This window comes from Ambystoma mexicanum, chromosome 7q (genome assembly GCF_040938575.1).
Source record: "Ambystoma mexicanum isolate Mex_15411 chromosome 7q, UKY_AmexF1_1, whole genome shotgun sequence".
NCBI classification, from domain to species: domain Eukaryota; kingdom Metazoa; phylum Chordata; class Amphibia; order Caudata; family Ambystomatidae; genus Ambystoma; species Ambystoma mexicanum.
The window spans coordinates 156,906,017-156,929,114 of NC_090941.1; the positions used below are offsets into that span (position 1 = coordinate 156,906,017).

General features: G+C 45.7%; 1 protein-coding gene across 1 annotated transcript in view; it reads left to right on the forward strand.

Annotated features, from left to right (window-relative positions):
* Window positions 1-23,098, forward strand: part of CFAP47 (cilia and flagella associated protein 47) — a 3,369,192-nt gene that overhangs the window by 1,327,512 nt on the left and 2,018,582 nt on the right. Inside the window, exon 39 of the mRNA XM_069639370.1 lies at window positions 20,444-20,532. Coding sequence (XP_069495471.1) covers window positions 20,444-20,532 — 89 coding nt within the window. The remainder of the gene's footprint in view (window positions 1-20,443; window positions 20,533-23,098) is intronic.

Here is a 23,098-nt window from a genome sequence, read left to right on the forward strand (position 1 = left end):
TGTACGCCACCCACGACCAACCCCCGTCCTTACCCAAAATGACACGTCACATTTGCTGGGCCTGGCGGGATGCGCACAAACTGATAGGCTAGAAAGGTAAACCAACGCTATCTCAACCCCTATGGCACAACGCACTCCTCCCAGAAATAGTGAAGATGGGCCCCTTGGGTCACTGGTGCGCGAAAGGGATACACACACTAGCACATGTGATACAAGAAGGCCATCTCCTTGACTTTGAGGCCATGCAAGAGCGTTTCGACCTCGCACCTATGGACCGGTTTCGACATGCGCAAATGACCCACGCCATCCGCACCCAATTCCCTGACACGACGACCATACCCCTCTGTACTCCCATTGAGACCAACATCCTTCCGCAACGCATTACCTCTAAGGTCACCTCCACGATCTATCAAGCCCTTAACTCCTTCGGGGCGACGCAGCTAGATGGGCTCAAAGAAAAATGGGAAAGGGATATAGGTCACATGGAACCAGAGGACTGGGTAGAGGCATTAATGTCCCCTAGAGAAATAGGTATTGATTCTAAACTCAGGCTTATACAACTGAGGATCCTCCACCGCACATACTATTCACGCACTGCCATGGTCAGATGGGGTGGACTGGAAGATGGGACATGCCTCAGGTGCAAAACAGAGCCGGCCACCTTTTACCATATGTTATGGGAATGCCGAGTCTTACAGGTCTTCTGGGAGAGCTGTACCAACACGATTTCTGCCACCCTGGCGACACCAATCCCTAGGGACCCCAAAATGATGCTGTTGGGAATCCGAGGTGAAGTGGATCTCTCAAAACATGATAGAATATTTCTGACACTGGCACTTGGGACAGTCAAAAGATTGATCGCGGCTAGCTGGGGCTCCGCCGACCCCCTATCTGTGAACCGATGGTGCAATGAGTTGGACAGATGTGCGGCCCTGGAGCGCCGGATTTACAACGCACGGGGGTGCCCCCGCAAATTCCAGAAAATATGGGGCAAATGGCTGGACGCTAACTGAAATGTACCGAGAGGAATAGAAATGTACTATTGTTAACATTGGTTACCTGCCATACCCAACGAATGTCTGATGGCCCTCGGCCCCACCGGGTTCCCTCTGCCTCTTTGAAAACTGCCTTACTATCATGATCTGTTGTATGCCTTTGACTCACGCCTGTTTTGTTGTTGTATTACTAAAACGTAATAAACAGAATTATTAAAAAAAAAAAAAATAACCACTGAACCAGGTTATCATGTCTGTTCTTGCGAGAGAGGGGCGCCCGCTACCTTTGTAAAACTATTTTTTAAGGAACCTGGGATTGGTAACCCTAGGTCTCCTGGGGGCAACCAGACGTGGTCTCCCTCTCACTGTGCTTAGAGAGGCATCAGCTTCACCTCACTGATGATCCCCAACAAGGGTGAAACACGTGTATGGGGTTGCTGGTGGTACTCTCGTTCAGATTGGAATTGCCATTGTATTTCGGTGCTGGACTGCCCCTGGGCAGGACAAAGACTGATATGCAAATGGATATTTCCCATCTGTGAAAGGCACAGTGAGTAAAAGCAGTGGCTGCGAACTCTCAAGTGGTTAATAACCACTGAACAGGTTATCATGTCTGTTCTTGCGAGAGAGGGGCGCCCGCTACCTTTGTGAAACTATGTTTTAGGTTGGTAATCAGAAATAATGTTAGAGATTTGAGTGATATTTGCTTTCTAGCTGAATTGACATTTATACCAAAAAGAATGGATTTGTCTGGTGGGTTGCTGACTGTTTTCTTGACCAGTTTTGACTTACTAAATATGTCACTGTTTGATCAGAAATTTGCACTGGGCCTTTTCTAATGATATTAAGTGCCGGGAATCATATGAAGATTCTAATGGATTCCTTGCCTCCACATATTCCTCATCTTAGGAATGTATTCTCCAGCAGCATTTTTCTTCGTAAATGTACTCGGCTATCATAGGGTACAGCATGGCTCCATGTCAGTTCCACTCAGCGCCGTTGCACACCCCTCACACAGGGCAGGACATCAGGGCAATTATGTATGTAGTCAGCAGTGCCCCATGACCAAAGTTCCTTTTTTCCTCCGCACTGAGTCCGCTGCTTGGAATTCCACTAGCTTAGCTTCAGATGCATTTACTGGGTCATGCTTAAAACCCTGCTTGGAAAACGGGAAGTGAATGTTTGTGTTGGATCAACACAAGATGCATCTTTATTGCCTTAGGGAAGAGCACGACACCAAGCATTGCAGATTCTGCCAGTCCATCGACTCAAAAACCTTCTGGGAACGTGCCACCGAACCCTTTTCTTCCCTTCACAAAGGTGCTTAAAGGGTGCTGTCAAAGTCTCTGGCATCAGATCCTTCATTGAGGGAGGGCCTAATCCTTCAGTGATATCCAAGAGAGGAGATTCCTCCAGCTAAAAAGGACAAGAAGAAGAAACCGCACAGGTAGAGTTGTCGCTCTCCCTGTGCTTGCCTCCAGACCTCATTGGGAAACAAAGCTGTCACTGGTGCTCCTGTGATGCTGATGCAACCTCTGCCGAGTCCTCACCTGCACAGGTACCTTTCTCCATTAAGTTTTCCTGTCAGAGACGGTGGAAGCAATTCAGGCTCAAGATGCATGACGCATTTTACAAGGCCCTGGCGCCATGACTTTTCCCTTGGTGCTGAGTGGCAGAGCCTGATCCCATAGCACTGGTTTAAGGCAGCAAAAGTACCTCTTTGAAAATGTTTTCAGCTATCATGGGGTACAGCATGGCTTCATGTCATCTCCACTCAGCCCCATTGCACACCCCTCACACAGGACAGGACATCGGGCAAGTATGTATTTAGCAAGCACTGCCCTATGACCAAAGGTCTTTTTTTTGCTGCGCACTCAATATGCTGCTTGGAATTCAACTTACTTAGCTTCAGATGCAGTGACTGTGTCATGCCTCATAACCCTAAAGCATTTGTCCTTGGGTTCCTCCTCCTCATCTTGGGTACTGAGACGACGAGGAGGAGAAGTTTATGCAAACCAAGCAAAGTCTGAAGCCTAACATGCAGTCTTTTTGTGCACAGGACATTTAAAAATGGTATCCAGAAAAATGAAAAAGGCAGTGCGGAGGAGAACAGTGCAGGAGAAAGCAGTGTGAGAGATGACGTACAAATGAGGTGGTGGCTTGCGAACACTAGACACACATAACATTGTGGTGAGAAGGGAGGAGAGGCGCAGCAGGCACACCCGAAGGACCGTGGAAGCACTGGGAGCAGCAAAAGAGCTCCTGGATGTATGGTCATGCCAAGACGCAGCGCTCTCCGGTCCAGGCCACGGAAGACAGCTGACGAGTGATCGCAGAGCTGCAAGAAATGCTGGGGGAAATGTACGTATAGTGCGAGAAGCTGTACCAGTGAGGAAGCTACATCGCAGAGGCACGCCAAGAGTCTGAGACACTGGGAAAGACCAATGAGTCTGCCCAAAGCAGTTGAGGATCCCAGGGCATACCGACAGGCATGCAACCGAGTGATTGAATGGTACGAGATTGCTAATATGGGCAATACTCAAAAGTGGTTTAAATACAGACAAAACCTAATACCAATTCAACGCACAATCAATAATTTTTTTAAATGCAGAAAAGAAAAAGTGCAGCTACAAACCAGAAGCAAGTACAGACACATGTAATGCCGGTGTGGGGGAAAGCTGAAGCAAGTGTTACCATAGTCAAATATTCCAAGCACCTCCAGGTAGATGCTACTGTGGTATAGTGAAAAGAACAGTGAAACAAAGAAGTCCTGGCAGTCAAGTACACCAGGCACTTGAAGATGTATACAGATTCTGATACTGTGGGAAGATACCTGGCAGGGGAGTATACCAGCGGTTCTGAAAATCAACCAAAGCACAAGCCCTGGCCGACAAGTACACTACAGATGTGTAATGATTCTGACATTGTGGGGAAGATACCAGGTAGGGGATTATACCAGGGGATCTGAAAAACCCATAGAAGGATTCCTGGCAGGGGAGTATACGAGGCAATGCGCATCATTTACAAGAAGAGTTAATGAAAAACTCTTATGGAATTTATAGTTTGAACAAGAACTTTGTGAGTCCGGTGAAGACACAAAGGAACGTTTAGATAAAGAGATACGCTTGCCATCCTATCTAAAAAGTCCAGGGAAAGGGAACCACCCTGTGGATCCAAGGGTTTTTCGGAGAGCACTTTTGTTAAAGTCATGCTTATGTTTTTGGTTGTTAACACGTTTTGCTAACATCAAGTCAAAGACACATTTCCTTGCATCCTTTGTTTTGTTTCTAGTGTGAGGGTCAGCTTAGGGCATTTTGGACACAAGGATGGCTTTTGAGTCCCTGACAACTTGACACGGACAGATCTCTAGTTTTCTATGTGGGGAAGTTCTTCTTTAGAATAGGGCTAGAGTGATGTTTTCTTGACCCACTTTTGTTTAATAAAATGTCTGACTTTGCAAATACTATAACTTTGTGTCCGGCTCTCATTTCAACCCCTCCGACGGGGCAGTAGCAAGGAATCAGCAGCCGTACAACAACAAACTCTATCCGTGACACCGTACAAACTACAGCTGACAAGAATAACTCTGTGTGGCACCAGAAGAGAGCCGGCAGCTGAGCACCAGCACAGCAGCTGGGGAAGCCGTGGTGCACTTTGCTGCCGCCGCAGCAGCAAATAAACAGAGCCCCTGACACAGAGTCCCTATTCCACCAGGAAATTGACAGGGGCACACAACCCCTGAACAAAGTGCACTGCTGCAAGGCGCACTAACATGAACTTACACAATGAGGTTCCCAGGCCCCCATTCCTACTCCCTGGTGGACCGCCATGTAGAAAGATGGTGGGTTTTAACCTGCTACTTGTGAAATTTGTTGCTTCAAACACCTCCCGGTTGGGGAATGTACGGCCAGATCGTCCAGAGACAGTGATCCAATGGAGGAAGATGGAGCGGGTGGAGCATAAAAAAGACAGCAGGAAACAGGAGGTTGTGGATTGTTCAGGTGAGGTCAAATGAGGAGGGGCTGGCAGACCATGAGACCAGTAGGGGAAAGGAAGGAGCAGCAGAATGTGGGGGTGATCTCTTGAGAAGGTGAGTTATTGATTATGTAAGGAAGGCATGGTATCGAAGTAAGATGGACACAAGTTCAAGGGTGTTTATTGAACTTTCAAAGTGTTCTAATAAATGCCTATCTAAACCTAAATCTAAGATGTGAGCAAGCTACGACCATCAAATAATAAGGAATGCAGTCCTAGTGAAGTCTTGTCAAAATAAACAGGCTTTTATTAAAAAATATATTACCAATCCTTACTGCTAATTTAGAAATGGTGAAGGGGAATGTTCATGAAAAAGAAAGAAGTGTTCACAAAATGTTAAGTCTGGATATTCGGTCCGTTGGCCTTCCTTCCCCACGTTTTCAGTACGGGGCAAGGCGGTTTACTCGAGGCAAGCACACTTTCTGGCTTCTCCAACATGGGGATAAGGTTCTGTTTCCAGCATCTAGACCTTCTGTGCCCAAGTCTCTTTTCCCATCAAAGTCTCTTGATTCAGAGGGCCTGATGTGCAAAACAAACTAGAGTTATTTTCTTCTTACAGTTTTCTATCTCTGGTGTCACACCCTGGATCCCCCTCTTCCGGCTCAGATCCCCTTATTACAGAAAAAAAGGTTCAATGTTGGACCCCCCCCCCTTTTCCAGGATCAGATCCCCTTCTTCCGCTCGGGTGAGTCGCGGTTCACCCCGGATCCCCCTCAGCCAGGCTCAGATCCCTTCTTGGTATTCAGTTAGTCTCCCTCAGCCGGTCTCGGACCAATTGCAGCTCACTTTACAGTTATCGAAGACTTTCAAATTTGCACAGAGTTTAGCATGACCCGTCGCAGGACCACTTTGATATAAGGTTCCTTTTTCACTATGTAGTTACCATTCATTTGGATGCCTAACAGAGACCTTCGAATAGGTGCCCACCTGGCGCGGGACCACTCTGCACCCGGTATCTTATTGACCTTTTCAAAGTACATGAATTCCCTTAGTTTCCATTTGTTTGCACCTCTCATCACATGTGCTTCAAACACTGTCCTTTGTGGATTTCTTCATACAATGTTGCCATTTGCAACCTTAGTTCAAACAGAAGCTGATTTCGTATCGGTTTCTCCAGCTCCGTGGCTGTGCTGCTTTTACTGGTGCAGCTTTCTTGCAGGAGCCAAGGTTAGTACCACGGCAGCAATTGCTCCTCTCGGCCTGGGTTATAAATACCGTAGTGCCTTGGATACCCCTTGATGCACAGCGTAGGACAGATCAGGGTCAGCTCCCTGTCTTAGGCTTCTCATTTTCCAAGGCTCGTGAAAAGCTATGGTTTCTAGAGGTCAAGGGTTCTTCCCTCCTTGCAACCCTCTCCAGTCTCACTGCCTTTCTCCTTGTGGTAAATTGGCATCTTGGAACTGCTACTTCCTCGTGTGCTTTTCGTCGCTCAAAGTGTGCTTTCGCGCTCCGCCCTTTATCGTTGTGGTGTAGTGTAATGGGAGTCGGGTGTGTGTAGTGATTAGAAATTGCCTGACTGGGCCTGACCAGGGTGTTGGGACAAGTCAGGTATAGGGCTCTGGTGTTAGTCCGTTGTCTCTCACGATGGACCGTCCATGAGAAAGTGTTCATGTCGGGAAAGGGGTGTTTGAGCTTCTAGGTATCCTACCTGGTAGGATGGGGAAAAGGTGTTCCAGGGAAGGGGATACCGCATCTCACCCTTCGGTGTCCAACTTCCACTCCCCAAAGACCCCGCATCCGGGTGATCCTCCCGCACTGGTTCACCACCAGGAACTGGATCCAATAGCGATGGCCATGTCCTGGCCATGTGGATGAAAGATCCCTGGGGACTAGTGGGTGAGACACCTTCAGGTTTACCACAGTTAGTGGGTGAAAGTGGTACTGCATTATGAGTGTGCATGAAAGCGTGGTAAGGAGGAGAGTGAATGTGAAGTGATTGTGTGAGTGAAATGAAGGGTGTCCCGAGTAGGATAACGATGGAGGGTTTTTGCAGTGTGCAGGAGCGAGTTGTAATGTAAAAAAATGAGTTGTACTGTTCAGTAGGGAATAGTAACATCAATGGGTGGAGGCGAGGCTTAGTTGTGAGACATATCGAGAGACAGCAGAGGAAGACAGAGAGTAGACTGAGGAAGATTAGTGAAGTTGGAAGAGAAGAGTAGTGAGGAGGGATCCCCAGGAAAGAGGAAGGTAGAGGATTTATTGGGTATGAAATTAAGGAGAGTGAATAGGGCAGTGTGTCTGTATGGCACCTTGCCATAACCCTTTGGAACACAAACCACTGGATGGTGCAGAGAGAGTTAGGAAGTCCCTAAGGGAGATCCACTAGAGAAGGCGAATCACCTTTAAATCTCCACGCTTAGCATAAGTAAGAATCTAGGCAGGAGGGCAGAATTTGCTAACCTGGGCAGTTGGGACATCAAAGTTATGGAAGAATGTGATTTTTAGATGAGAGAGAATGACAACCATAGGTCCCTTCAAGAATTTAATAAAAACCCTTTCACCGCCTCGGAGCATTGGGATAATTTTGAAACCATCTGTGACAAGATCCTATGTGTTTATTTTGGCCAATCCTGTACTTATTTACTGATAAAATCCTTCGGTCACTAGAGTCCCTGTCGGGCTGGTTTGTAGATCATTGTCCATTATGACTTGGGCTTGTTACTTTTGGACTCTTATCTTTTGCACACCTCCTGTAAGTAAACCGTCTCAGTGGTGTGACTTTCTTCATGGTAGAGGTGCCACAAGAGGTTGATATGTCGCCTATGCTCTCCCATCAGCTGCCCTGAACCAAAACCCCTTTTAATTTGGACTTTGTCCATACTTCTCTGGGTGTGAAGGGTACTGCCCCTGTAAGTGAAGGAATGGTGTCTGGCAACTTCTGAGGGGTGACGGGTGGTATTGCAGGGATACCATCATTTCTTTAGGTCATCAACCACCTGAGAACCCCTCCATCTGACCCCTCTCCAAGTCCTCTCCCTCTTGAAGAGGTTTAGGTGTTGTAGGATCAGTGTGCCATCAAGCTGATTCCTGCTTGATAGCGAGGGAATTGGTGGGACCTTCTGGTACCAAAGGATGGGAGCCTGTGTCCTATTGTGATCTGCAACTTGTAATGGATTGTGACTTCCCACGTATGCCTCATCTTTGATATTTCCCGATATGCTGATTTCAGCTTTGGAACTTTTTCTCAGCAGAGGGCACAGTGGGTCATCGACTTGATATCTCTCGGTGCTTTCATCGCGCTCCCGACCATGACCTTGACACTGGTAAAATAGCATGCACGTTGCCTGTTGCCTCAGTTACATTTTTTTGCATGCTTCAAAACAGTTAAAAATTGCCTCACTGAATTTCTTTCCTATTGCATTATCCTATCTTCGAAATGTCTACTCTGAAAACCGGGTTGCGGGTTGAAGAAGTCTATTACCGATCCGCATCACATGTCTTTGATGCCTTGGTACCCATCACAAGATCGATGATTACGGCTCTTGTCAGTTGATGGATGTTTTGACCTTGAAGGAGAGGAAGGGGAAGCTCATCCTGGGTAGGCCCCCATCCAAGTCTCCTTCAGCTACTCCATCCAAGAAAAGGTCTTCCGATGAGAGAAGCTGAAGAGGTATTTTGCCTCAGCGAGAGAATACGCACTCAAAACATGTAAGCGTTCTCAGACATCGACCTCCCATAAAAAGTCGAAGAAGAACCGTCATAGATCCCGCTCTTCTTCAGGCTCTGCACCTGATTCAAAATGGGTATATTTCCCAGGAAAGTTGGCCTCGAAAGCCGAATGGGAGGATTTTCGCCTCCAAATGATGTTCGAGAATGTGTCCCCTTGCGCCCCTTCAAAAGAGCCGAAGAAGGCTTCAGACCCCATTGCGCCTTGTAAGGCCGACTGGGAGTCAGTTGAAGCTTCTGCTTGCGTGCCTTCGTGCCCAGGCAAGAAAGCAAAGCTTCCCAGAGAAGCATTTAGTCTCGAGGTTTTGAGACGTAAAAAAGCCAAAGCCTCCACCTTCCACTCCTTCGAGGGAGTTTGTGTCGACTCCTTCGATGCCTAAACTGTTAAAGTCGAAGCCATCAATGTCTTCACGTTGGGTAAGGATTATAGATCTCTTCCAAGAAAGGACTTTAAGTCCATGGGCTCGATTTTTGCGTAGCATGCGGGGGCTATAGATGGTACTCAGTTTTGCCTGGAATTTGGATCTCCCAATGTGCCTGAGGAGGTAATCTTGTAAGAGTCCAAATTGCAGTACCTTGCAGATTCCTTTAAGGATGCTAGTGGGCTAAAACACTATCCTGTGGTTAATTTTGCCACCCCAGATCCTTCTACACATTCAGATGCTTCATATAGGTCTATTATAGGTAAGGTAACGGAGTATATGGACTGGGGAAGACCTGTTGCTGTATATGAACAGGCTGACCTGACAGTTAGATAAAGGCCCTCCTACTTTTCCATACAGCCCTGAGGAACTGGATGCTGGAGAATTGGATGAAACCTGACACTTCTCCGGGTGTTAATAAGGATTTCACAAGGAAGTACAGGCCCTCTGCTGTGCATACTGATTTCTTATCAAAACACCCTATTCCTGAAAGTCTAGTGGTTAAGGCAGCTACTTCTACCTCTAGGGCAGCAGTTTACTCTACGATCCCTCCCAATAGGGACAACAAAAAATGTGACGCCTTAGTGACAAGGTTGTTTTCGTCAAGCAGCATGGCTTTAAAGTCCATTAATGCCACATGTGCTTTAGCAAAGTAAACATTTACTTTGTGGGAGGTGGCAGCAATGGCTGCAGATCACCTTCCTGAAGGTGAAGAAAGGGAAGGTTTCCTGAACAGCATCAAAGATGGCAAGGATGTGATGTGCCAGTTGTTAGTCTGGTTTGGTCTCTGCAGATAGCGTCAGTCGGGCTATGGCAGCAAGCATTGTCTCACAAAGATTTGCTTGGTTGAAACGGTCTGGATTTGCTCCAGATGTTCAAGCAAGATGTCTAGATAAGCCCTTTGCATCCCAAGTTGATAAGAGCTTGCAGAAGCTTCAGTCCTCTAAGGCAGTGGCTATTTCGCTGATTGCAGCGTTACGTCAACCGCAGAAGACACAGGCGATCTCCCAGAGTTGGAGGGGTTGTTCTTTTTGTTACTATTCATCTGTTGGAAGGACAAGAGGCCAAAGCTCACAAAGGGGCCAGAGGAGAATTCCTCGTGGTGGACCAGGATGTGGGGGGTAAGCCCACTCGCACAACCACAACCTCTTTGCTATCCGTGACATCTACAGCACCAAAACCTCTCTGAGGCCATAGTTTACAGGACAGTAGTGGGGGCAGATTAGCAGAGCATTTGGTAGAATGGCGAAGCATTACTTCCGAAGCTCAGCCACTGCAAACTGTAGCCAGGGTTCCTGCCCCCCATTCATAAAAAGGCCTCTCCGGTTCACCCACCAGGAAATAAATCCTTTTGTGATCAGGATCTGCACCTCTTACAGGAGATTATCAGCCTGTTGGAGAAAGTTGCAATAGAATGGGTACCTGTAGCAGAGAGGAATCAAGGATGGTACTCTGCTTACTTCCTAATTCCCAAAAGGACGGTGGACCTGGACCGATCTTGGACTTGAGCTACTTGAACAAGTTCCTCAGGAAGGACAAGTTCAAGATGGTTACTCTTTTACAGATCCTCCAGGCCCTTCAGCTCTAGGATTGGATGGTGTCAGTCGATCTTCAGGATGCTTACTTTCATGTGCATATACATCACAATCACAAAGTACCTGAGGTTCGCCATTGGCAGTTCTCATTTTCAATTTCAGATTCTGCCATTTGTGCTCTCCTTCGCCCGAGGGTATTCACCAAGTTGATGGGGGTAGTGGCAGCAAGTCTGAGGAGGGGAGAGATTCACGTCTACTACTTCCTGGACAATTGGCAGATCAGATCCCGTTCTCCTGAACAGGTTCTGGACCACCTCAGCATCACTTGCCAGCCCCTCCACAAGCTGAGCTGCTCCCTCAATTTCAAGAAGTCCCACATGATGCCTTCCCAAAAACTTGCATTTACTGGACCATTCCTGGATGCTTCCACTGGGAAAGCTTTGCCACCCAAGGTGAGGGCTCAGCACATTGTGCAGATGGCCATGAAGTTTCAGAATGCCCAACATCTACCGGCCTTCAATTTTCTGAGGCTGTTTGGTCTCATGGCATTCTGCATTTTCCTGGTGCCAGAGGCCCGTCTGAGGATGAGATCCCTTCCGTGGGCCCTGAGATCCCAATGGTCACAGTTCTCTGGCCGGATGATGGACCTTGTTCATGCACAACCCTCTTTGGGACCTGATCTCCTGTTGTGGGCCTGCAAGGAGAATGTGGTGAAGGGAGAATCTTTTTGGCAACGATGGCCAGAGATAACAGTAGTTACGGATACCTCCCTTACAGGATGGGGAGCTCATGCCAACGATTTGGCAATAAGCGGCCGATGGTCTCCATCGGAGTCCAAACTACACATCAAACTTTTAGAGCTGAGGGCGATCTGTCTGTGCAGAGGAAGAACGTCCTGATAATGAAGTACAACACAGTGGCCATGCATTACCTCATAAGATAGGTGGTGCAGGGTCACTACCCCTGTTCAGAGAGGCAATGGAGCTCGGGCTTTCCGGCACTGCAAGAAGGAATCTCTGTCAGCCGTTCACCTAGCTCGGCGAGGGGAACATGGCGGTGGATGCTCTGAGCAGGCAGATCAGTCTCCCACGAGTGGGAGTTAGCTCCAAAAGTCCTTCTACAGATGTTCTCTCTCTGGGGAACCCTTCCAGTGTATTCTTTCGCATCCAGTGTCAATAGAAAACGCAACCTGTTCTGCTTTAGGGGATTTCCTCAGAGAGGAGCTCTGGGAATGTGTTTGTGATGGAATGGCAATTTCCACTTCTGTATGCGTTCCCACTGGTCCCTGTCATTCCCCATATCATCAGGAATTTGAGGAAGTGTGGGAATTCCATTCTCCTGATTGGGCCAGCATGACGTGGTACCCGGACCTTCTAGACATGTCCGTCTGCCCTCCGATTTGTCTTCCTCAAAAAGCAGACCTGCTCACTCAGGAGGGAGGTTGCATTCTTCACCCAGAAATCAGAACCCTGAACCTTTGCTCCTGGTTTCTGAAAGGGTATGATATACAGATTTGGACCTCCTGGAAGACATAATGCAGGTGTTGCTTTTGGCCAGAAGGCCAGCAACTAAAGCTCTATAGTGCTGCCATTGGAACAAGTTTTGCAGCTGGTGCAGAGCTAAGGATATTGACCCTTTTTCTTGTGATACACCTTCAATGTTGTCCTTTTTACTACACTTTTTACAGGTTTCTATTGCAAAGGGGTATCTGGCATCGTTATCCATCTTTAAGTGCTCGCTGGAACATGGTTCTTATTTTGAAGTTCCCATTGTCATTCAGTTTCTGAACGGACTTACATGTAACCTTCTGTTCAATTTATTGTCCTAATATGGGATCTAAATCCGGTTTTACAATTCCTGATGCAAGCTCCTTTGAGCCTCTCGAATACGTGTGTTGTTTAAGGATGTTCATTCTTAAGACTGTCTTGTTGACAGTGATCACTTCATCCCGCACAGTAAGCCAGCTTTAGGCCATGTCTAGCAAACCTCCTTTTATGACATTCTACAAGGAAATAGTGGATTTGAGGGCTTTCCCCTCTTTTCTGCCTAAGGAGGTTTCTGAATTTCACCTGGCACAGAAGATTGTTCTGCCTACTTTTTAGCCACCTCCTCATCCTTCTAAGGAGGAAGAGATGCTACACTGCTTGGATCCTAAAAGGGTGTTGAGCACAGGTTTGCGAGTATACTGGTCACAGGCTGGGACAGGATGTTTGCAAACAGACCTTATCCCGTTAGACTATTGTATGTATCACTGAATACTAAAATTTAGTGGGCAAGGAGGTCCCTACTGGTTTTAGAGCACATTCCACCAGAGGAGTGGCTGCTTCTTCGACTCTTCAAAGGACAGTACCAGTGCAGGACATCTGTAGTTCTACAACCTGGTCTTCACTTCATTCCTTTACCAAGCATTACTGCCTGGATTCGGTATCAGTTCAGGAGGCGAGGTTTGGGAAGGCTGTTCAACACAGCATAAATCAAAAATTAATTTGCATTTCCTACCTACATTTTACATACTGCTACCAGAGTCTATCAAAGATGAGGAATACCTGAGAGGACACAATCCATTAGAGGAACAAATGACTTACCCTAGTAATGTTCACATATTCTTAATCACCCTCCCAACCTAGCCCTCTATCTTTGGGCAAATTTGACATTTTCTTCAAACTTTCTCAATTTCAACGTCTGTTTTGCTGATAACCTTCGAGACAGCTGTGCATAGAGAAAGGGGATAAACAGAACTGAGACAACGGGTGGGGTGAGTGCTGTTTATACCATTGTCGACGTCCTGGTCGGGAGCACGATGTAAGCTGCCAAGGGACATCGAGTTGACGATGCACTGTGCCTTCTGCTGAGAAAAATGTCCAAAGCTGCAAGCCGGATATTGGAGAATATCAAAGACGGGACTATATGGGAGGAACATCGGTCAGAAAGAACATTACCAGGAGTAAGTCATTTGTTCTTCTGAATTGTACCTTTGCACAGACTTATTGAAGATGATCACACTAGCCCAGTTCAAATATTGTATAAAAAATACCCCAAATACCTTTAAAACATCTTTGCCACAGCGCTTCACATGGGTTGACTGGGAACCAAAAGAGGACCTGGAAATAATTTTAAAAGTGGCTCCATATTACATATTTTCAGCAAGCCCAACCCTTTTCCTATGAGAAAATGTAGAAACCAAATAGGGTCACATCTAGACGGGGCAGGTGGGGGGGATGCCCCACTGTTTGTAGAGTAGTTAGTGATGCGTAAACTATGCATGGAGTAATACAGAAAATGTGCCCTGGTCCAAGATCGCTGTAACTGTGCATACACCACAGCAGGGATCTCTCCCAGTGCTGCGTACTCTACTAGTAGGTCAATTATAACCGTACTAATACATTAACCAAAATGGTTTTCATATGTCATTAATATAGCAAGGCATATGGCCTGAGAAAGCGTGCTAACGGAAAAAGAGGTGGTTCAAAATACTTCAATCAAATACAATGATGAAAAGGCGAGGCAAACGGATTCCTAATGTGATGCCAATGCATTTTCGGACGTAGGTCCGTCATCAGGGCTAAATATACATAACCAATCAATAAAAGCAAAAAATGCTTTTAGTCACCAACAGTATGCCGCATACCTGTCAACACTCTCATCACAAAATTGTGAACATGAATTATAAGATAAAAACAAGGTAAGAACCCTTTTCCAGTCCTCCCCATTCATCTCTCTGAGCTTCTCTTAGCATTCCTTTCTCCTCTAGAGCTCCCTCTCCTCTGCTCTGACCCCTTCTCTTGCCTTTTCTCATCAACCACCTCCCTCTCTCCTCTGCAGCTCAGCCTCCTGCCCCTCCTCCTTCCTCCATCATGCTCATGCCCCTCATATGGTGCCTCCAACCGGCCACCATGTTATGGCAGTGCTCTGCTCTAACATAAGGGCTGGGCCATATACCCAGAGGCCTCTTTGTGTAAACTCTATTCAGGGCTAATCTCAGTTTGACCATAGCTTCCAAGCCACTCCAGAGGCTCTTCCATTTCCCCCCTTATAGTACTTATTCATCTTTAAGAAGTTATGTACTTTAAAGTGAGTCTCAAAAGTGTTTGCGGTGCTATCCTGGCCCATCTGCAAATCAATGACCTGCAGGCATTTCAGAATAGCTCATGTTTAGCTGTGACACAGGTAGATTTATGTCTCGTCACTGAAGGTTCAGGTGGTGGTGTCCTAAAAGACCTATTACTGCGGACTGTAACGGATCAAGAGTAAGACTCAGGCACAGTGGCATGTTTAGTATGGGCTATAGACTTTTATTAAGCACAAAATAATATGAGGGGGAAGCAAAACCCTATCTATCCTTGATCCGAAGAGGGGTTTCTCTGCCTTAACAAAACTAAGGAACGTCTGTGCCAGGATGTTAAATCAAAGAGCATCCTCTGTCCTGTGTCCAAACCCTAAACTGTCCCTTACACACTAAGCTCAGAATAATGTACACAAGAGGAGGTATCTGTAAGCTATATGGATATTAGTCTCTCAGTGGTTCAAAGCATAAGTTGTAAAGTATCAAAACCGAAGAAATAAAGTTTCACCAGATAAAGGGGTCTTCCCTTCCCCTAGATTTCTTCTGGTGTATTTTAAATGTAGCTTAATCACAGTTCAATCAGGAGAACTCTTCCCTTGAGCTTCCTTCTTATACACAGCTTGTTCAGTATCTTAGTTATATTTAACTTTGTATAGTCATCAAACTTAAAAGGGGTATGACCTTCCCCTCTCCTTTAACAGCTCCTCCCTTTTACCCTGGTGTACTCTCCTTCAAGGGTGCTTTTCGCTTCCTCACCAATTTCCAAACAGGGTATGGTTATTCCTGTTTCCAATTAGTTACCACGAATTTCACAATATTGTTCTTTCAGGTTCTCCTTCTACCAGGATGCCACACTCTTGTTTCCCAAATGTAGTTTGGCTTTCTCTCTTTGCTCCTGGTTTACTGTCAGGACAGGATATGTTACTCTTGGTTTACACTAGGGCTGTACCGAATAGCATATTTAGTATTCGGCCGAATAGCGAAGAGTTACTTTATTTAATAAATCATGTTCCAAACTTCAAAAAACACACTGATTAAAAAAACAAATAAAGCACCATTTTAAATACATTCTATACGTTTATTTTTCTTCATTGTAATTAATGTAGCATCTTTATTTAAAGTATAAAAGCTAGAAATTAGATTTAACCAAAATGAAAGGACAAAATGTACAGAAGATTGTCGCATATTCAGTGCCAGTTAAAGGAGGAGGCTTCACAAATGCAAAAGGACTGCCTTTGTGAATCCGATCCATTGCATTCTCTATCCAGTTGCAAAGTTGATGTGGTCGAGTTTCAAAATTTCTTTGCAGCTCGCATAGTAATGTATAAAATGGTTCATGTCGGCTCATGCAGGACACAAGTCAAGAGGAAATCTGATATGCGTCAATTCCATCTCACAACTATTCGCCCCACCCAAACAAATGCTGCTCACTTTTCACTCTTTCTCGCCAATACACAAAATTATGCAACTTATAGTTTCCTGATAAAATATCAGATAATGTTAAACCCAGGACTCAAGTCCTTTAAAAAAAGAAAAGGGGGAACTATGACGTACGCAATGGGAAGTGACATGACAGGAACTGAAAGTATCTATGCACATTTCTTTGTTTGTTTTTTTCCAACTGAAAAAAGTGCACATTGCATATAAACATTCGCCAAAAAAAAAGATGTTCCTGTGTTGTTGCAGGCCAAGTATAAAAGATGAGCACCTTTTTTGTCTAAGAATCTGTAACAAAACATGCCCTAAAGAGCAGATTACATTATAAGATATTTTTCAGCTGTGTGATAGCAATTTGTCTGGTCTAATTCTATTCAGTTTTGCTAACTGAAGTCTATATTTGCCTTTCTGAGTCATGTTGCATTGTATTCAAATGAGAATGTCAAAGTATTCTGCAAGAGCCGAATAGCAAGAAACTATTCGGCCGGAGCGGAATAGCTTTTTTTCAGCCAGTATTCGACCGAATACTTACTCGAAGCCGAAGTTCGGTACACCCCTAGTTTACACATACAATTTCAATTTTTTTCTTTACTCCTGGTTTACTATCCTGCCAGGATGTTTCACTCTTGTCCTTTGTGCAAGTCCCAGACTCACTATTTGCCTGCCAGGACTTTTCCAATCTTCAATCTCATTTCTTCGCTTCCGAAATATAACATTCTTCCAATATTGGGTCACAGACCTTTTCTTAGCAAAGATTACAATTATATTTATCGGCTTTCTGAATTATTGGGTTCCTGACCCTTTTCCCACACTGTTTGTGTAGTATCAGCTTCTCTTCCCAGTAATGGATCATTAATCGTTTCATGACATTGTCCATAAATGTTTTAGGCTTTTTCCCCAGACCGTTAGAGCCCCTTTCCGTTAGAGCCACTTTATCATTTTCATTCGTTTCCATCTCTCCTGGTTTCAATCACTCTGTCACGCGCTGTCAAGGACACACACGCTTCGCTGCTGAGTGCTCTGGTAACCCAGTTTCTCTTTGGGCTTACCAGCAACCTGCAGCATGCCTCAAGTATATCAGTCCTTCTTGGCTTCTCCGCACTAAGAGTGGGACCTGTTAGTCGCTCGGCCACCGCATTCTTCTCTGCTGCTCCAGACAGCTCCAGCTGCTTATCGCAGCAACGTGGCACGTTTCTCCTTGTCTGTTCTTCTGTCTCCCCACTCTTGTCAGCCTCTGTGATGCTTTGCACAAAACGCTCATGCGTTCTCCTACAGCCTTTGTCTCTCCTTCTGTGTCTGATCAGCTGTGTTTGTTTTAAACTTCCCGGTCCTCATGATTACTTTCCAAAGACTAGAGCGTGGTGTTTGCTTCAAACCTCTAGTCATCATCATTGCTCTACCCCTCTTCCTCATCTCAGTACTACAAAGGGGGGGGAGGCAAACATGGAGGTTGATTAAGCAAACTTGGGAATTCTTCATCTACATTACATTACGCTATGCAGGCATGTTGTAAGGGAACATGAGTGTTACTCAAAATCACATTTGAGGGATCATTCCGTTTTAACAATCCCTTACCTCCCCGACGTTGGTCTTCCCCCACATGGCCCTCCTACAGATAAGCACCCCAGGGTCAGGTAGCTTCTGCCTTTTCCTGGCTACATAAGAGAGGCTGCCCTCCAGAGAGTCGGGGCAGCTTCCCTGCAAAGATTCAGTGACAATAGTGCTAGATTTGTCACAGGACCCAAGAAAGACACTATATTTCATTGTTTTCGAATGCAAGGGGAGGTTCCTAATCTCAGGCCTAATTAATTTTTCATATGGAAGGGGCAGAACAAGCGGAGTAAGGTCTTAGGTAACCTAGTGACATATAGCAGATGTGAATGTTGTTTGTTACGGTCTTCTTGCATGGTGGAATCCCTGAATGGGTGGAATGAGAAACATGGTATCCGGTCTGGCGAAGGGCTGGTCCTCATGCGTAGGAGGGCCCTTGATATGTATTAGATTGAGGGGTGCCTGTAAGGACTTTAAGCAGATTGTCAGAGTAGAATGTGAATAATTTGCCACACAACTGCTGTACTTGGTCAATGATTGTAGTGGTGTACTGGGTGAGGTCAAACTTGCACCATTTTGAACAGGTTAAAAAGGCTTGCTTATGGCTTGTATGACCTTGCTTGAGCAGTGATTATTTGTGGCTGATAGCGCAGGTAAAAAGCCATTCCATTTGCCAAAAGTACTTCACAAAAACACTGGATATAAATCCTACATCTTTGTATTAGATGGTCGGCCTGCATGTTTTAAAATGGACTGTTTGTTATACAGGGACGATCTGTTTGACCGTCATATGGGGCATACCAAGGACCAGGCCACAACATGTTGGGCCTAATGGTGTGCTATATTTCATTTAAATGATATTTTAAGTATTAGATACAGAACACCGTACTTCCTTAATTAATCCAGAAGAAATTAAATGGGCACCATTGTGCAGTTAGGTGATAACAGAAAGAAGAAAACGGACAGTGGCTCTAGTAAGTAGTGCGGCAGATGGAACAAGTCAATTTTTACATGGAGCAAGTCTATATACATGACATTATGTTTAACTGGTGAACATGCACCTTAGTGTCCAAGAAAGGGGCAGGGCTAGTTATATAACGCTTTGAAAAGAGCACCAGATCTTTGACTTGAAACCAGGGAATCACTTCTTTTGGGTCTTTTGTATGTCTAGAACGAGGTAGGACTTGGCTGAGGTGGCTTGGGAGCCTCATAAAATTTAATGTTTGCCATGGTGATAAGACGACTGGAAACAGCGAAGTGCTTTAAAAATAGCACATCTAACATTGTGAGCAGTATGGGTGTGGGAAAATGTTTAATTGCTGTTAGTAAGGTGGCAGCAACAGTTGTGCTGACCTGTTTTGTTCTTTTGTGATTCTGGATGACACAGAATCACTGAGGATTCAAGGGTTTTTATTGCAATTTTGTGGTCTCAATGTTCCATGGGGTCAACCCTAACCTATGCATCCGTAACCCCAGGTTAGTGCTACCGATCAGTGACCCCTACAGTCTTAAGTTCTGATCGAATGTTACAGTGGCTTCCCTGAAAGCAGGCCCACTGACTCCTTAATGGACTTCTAGCTGTCCCTATTCTTTCAGGTTGTTGGTATGCTAAGGGGAGTTTGGATAGTGCTGGACACTTGCTCCATTTTACTTGGTCTATATCAATCACGCCCACACACCTCCATGTCCCTGCTTTTACTAACATTCCCTCCACTTACTCCTCTCACCAGCCCTTCCCCTCCCCAGTGTTTCACTCCTGCTCCTCGCCTCACCCTTTTATATAACTGCTCCTCCAACTCTCCTTTACTACTTCTTACTCTCCCGTTGTCAGCTATGCACCTCCTCCCACTACTACGCACCTCCTCCATTTGCTACAGTTCTCTTCCCACTGCTACACTCCTCCCACTACTAGAAACCAACCCCCTTTCACCCATTTCCATCCACTTAACATTCACTCCTTACACTGTTTCTAGGCATTTGCCACACCAACACACACACTCAATCTGCAGAACCCTGTACACTCCTAAGCCTATGCCTCACCTGTTTCACCAGTTCCTTTCCTTCCTTTCCTTCCCTTTCTTCCCTTCCTTCCTTCCCTTCCTTTCCTTCCTTTCCTTCCGATTGTTAACATCTCTTGGACATGTATTACAAAATGTAAATAAAATTGAGATACATCTTGGGAAACTATCCTCAAATCCTAAAATCTCATTAGAATATGTGATAACAAATTCCAAATTGTGCCATGTGCAAAGTCTTTCGTCCATAGAAAATGCTGAAATTTCAAATCAGATTTGCTTTATTTGGAAATAATGTGTTACACATGTGTTACTCTAAGGCTTTTATACTGTGTTCAAGTAGCCACTGTAGTAGTTTCAGAGGTCCTATTCTTGTCTGTAAATTGGGATACTGTGCTCCCTGCCAGAGGTTGCCAGGCCCTTGTCTACAGAAGGAAAAACAGCAGGGGTACAAAAGGGGATGGAGAACGAGGGAATATGTGCCGCAGAAAAAAGGACATAGGGATGTAGTGGAGTAAGAATGTTTTGTGATGGCATGGGTGTATGTCAGTCCAATTAGATTTCTGATGTAGACAATAGCCACACAGTTGGCTGTATGTTTCCTCACTGATGTGGCTGATGAGCAAGATCAACATTTGCCAATGTCTTTTCTGGTGTACATAATCACTGACTGTCCTTTTTTGCTGTGCCACTTTAGATCAACTGTAGTCTTCTTATATTTTAGGAGGCCACAAAATATGAATCGCCTTGTTATGAACTAAATGAAATAAGTCTACTCATTCGCAGTCCCTTTGGCATGGATGGAGAATTCAGGTAAGAGAAATAATGCAATTGACGAAACAGCCATGTATTTACTTTGGCGGAAGTAAAAGGTTGATAATCTACAAAAGTCATACCTGGTGCTCATTCCCCCATTGTTGTGGCTGGTTGCCATCATCCTGGGACATTTTCCCAACCTTCTGCAACAGACAGACAATGGGCCTCATTATAAGTTGGCTGGTATGGTTTGGGCCGGTATTAATGTATACCGGCACTTTGCCAGACCGTCCGACTACATGTATGCCAGTGAGGCACCTGAGCTACAAAGGCAGGCACCCTTACAGCAAAAATCGCTGTTATTACCGGCACCGGTATTGCCGGTGTTAGTATTAAGGGAAAAAAGAAACCACCCACCCAGAGTCCTATGAGACTCCATGAATGGGGATTTATACCATCACTCAGGCACTCTATATCCAGCAGTAATACCGCCGGACCGTGTGCTGGTGACGGTAATAGCATTTGCCAGTACCCTGGCGGATTTACTGCCAGAAAACCGGCAACCTCATAATAAGGCCCAATGTCTTGCAACCATCCAGTCACTGTCACATACCTCCAATATAATTTGCCCTTTTGACCTATACTTATAGCTAGGCAAACCGGTTTTAATTATTCCATCAGAAAGGGAAACTGGGTCTGGTGTGATCTTTTTCATGTTGTAAATGAGTTATTTGGCCCGTTTTTAAAAAAAAAAATCAAATTCTTTGTATTTAACATCTTTCTCAGAGTTGTTTGGTATAATAACGTAATCAAGCAATATGCCCTGAGGTGGGGTGCGAGCTTTACTGCGCTCAAGCAAGGTCTTTGTGCCATTACCGGGCAGCAAGGATCCCCACCGTGGGTATATTACCATTAGTAGCTGGGACATTGAGCACAGTGTCCGTGGTACAATTTGTGGACGATTGGCGGGCTACAAGTGTAGTGGGAAGGAAGGGGTGAAAAAACAAGGTGCAGCAGCATAGGGCTAGACTGAAGGAGGCTGGTGGTGAGAACATGTAGCACTGGCAGAGTACCAGGGAGTGGCCGCAAGCCAGAGAAGAGTCAGTCAGACAATAATGTGGAGACTGTCCAGGTGAGGGATGGTGTCAGGAGTGGTGAGATGGCTGCATGCTGGGGTGAAGCACAAGAGCACCACTGGCCGCTAAGGACATCAAAAGAGTGTCATCCGCAAGCTTTACCATTTGTTACAGCCTGCTGGTGAATCACTCTGGTAGTATGAAGTGAGGAACTCAAGCACTGGAATAACTTTTGCAGGGGCTAGGAAAGGGACAGGGAGGAGGGATGCAGAGCAAAATAATTATACTTCTCCAGCATTGGATCTTTCATAGATTCCCATGCTGTGAATATTCCCCGTCGTCAGACTGGGAATCCACGTCACTTATATTTAAATACCTTTCCTAAGGAAAAACCTTTGACACCTTGAGTGTCCTTGGTCTCTACCAATATGACATAGAGTGTATAGCTCCGCCCCAGTAGCTTCGCTCAGATTTCAACTGTCTTATTTGCTGATAGGAATCCTCGTGTTTTTCTCTCCAGAGAGAAATATTTTCCGACCTAAAAAAAATGTAATCTTAAAACAAAACAAACGCAGATACGACAACCCTTCGACAGCATCAGCAACGAACATGGAAACCACAGCGTCTAAAAATTGAGAGCCTGTCGGACGTGCGGCCTAAAAAAACGTCTACGAAGCGGACAGACATCTAGACTGCATATACTGCCTGTACCAAAATCACTCATTGGAGGACGGCAAGATCTGTCGCGGTTTCTCCCCAAGAAAACCTCAAAGACAGAAAGCGTTGCCTAATCTGCTGGATGAACGGGGGGGGGGCTTACCCTGCTTCGGAGGCAGGCTCTTCAAGGAGTGGGAGAGCTAGCACTCCTTCTGCAAAGCGGTTGCCGTCCAACCATAAATCCAGGTTAAAGGAGCAACCTGTGAAAAAGCAGAAAACTCTAGATCTACCCAAGGTGAGGCAAATTTGAAGACGAGCCATTCATGTGGCCCAGCAATCGTGGTCTCCCTCTCAAAAGAAACCGGTAGGCCACGAGGGACCGTTGTCCTCGAATAAGCAGTCATCAGAGAAACAGTTGACCACACAATCAGCGAAATTACACCCAGTGACGACACCAAAAACTGGGTTGCACCACACTACAACATCGTCCACGTCTCATCCAGGCAAGGCCGCACTACCGGTGATGGCGTCAGCTTCGCTCTCGTCATCAAGGGCAACCTTGCCAGTGAAAGATAAACATAAGGACAAGTCGTCCACGAAAACCTCTTTGTCGACGAAGAAATAACACTGCTCATCGTCAGAGTCCCATTCACAGAGAGAGGCACAGGTCCTCGTCCGCACACAAAGCGTCGACGGCCTGCTCCTCGACCATGAAATTGAGACATCACTCGTTGATGACAATAAAATGAAAGCACTCACCAAGAAGCAAGAAAACACCAGCAGGGTGCTCCAAAGCAGTAGACCCCTACCTGTCAATGGCTTTTCCTGCGGTTTCAACCACGGACAATCCTATTCAGCCTATCACACAGCTGCACAGAAAAGGCCTATCC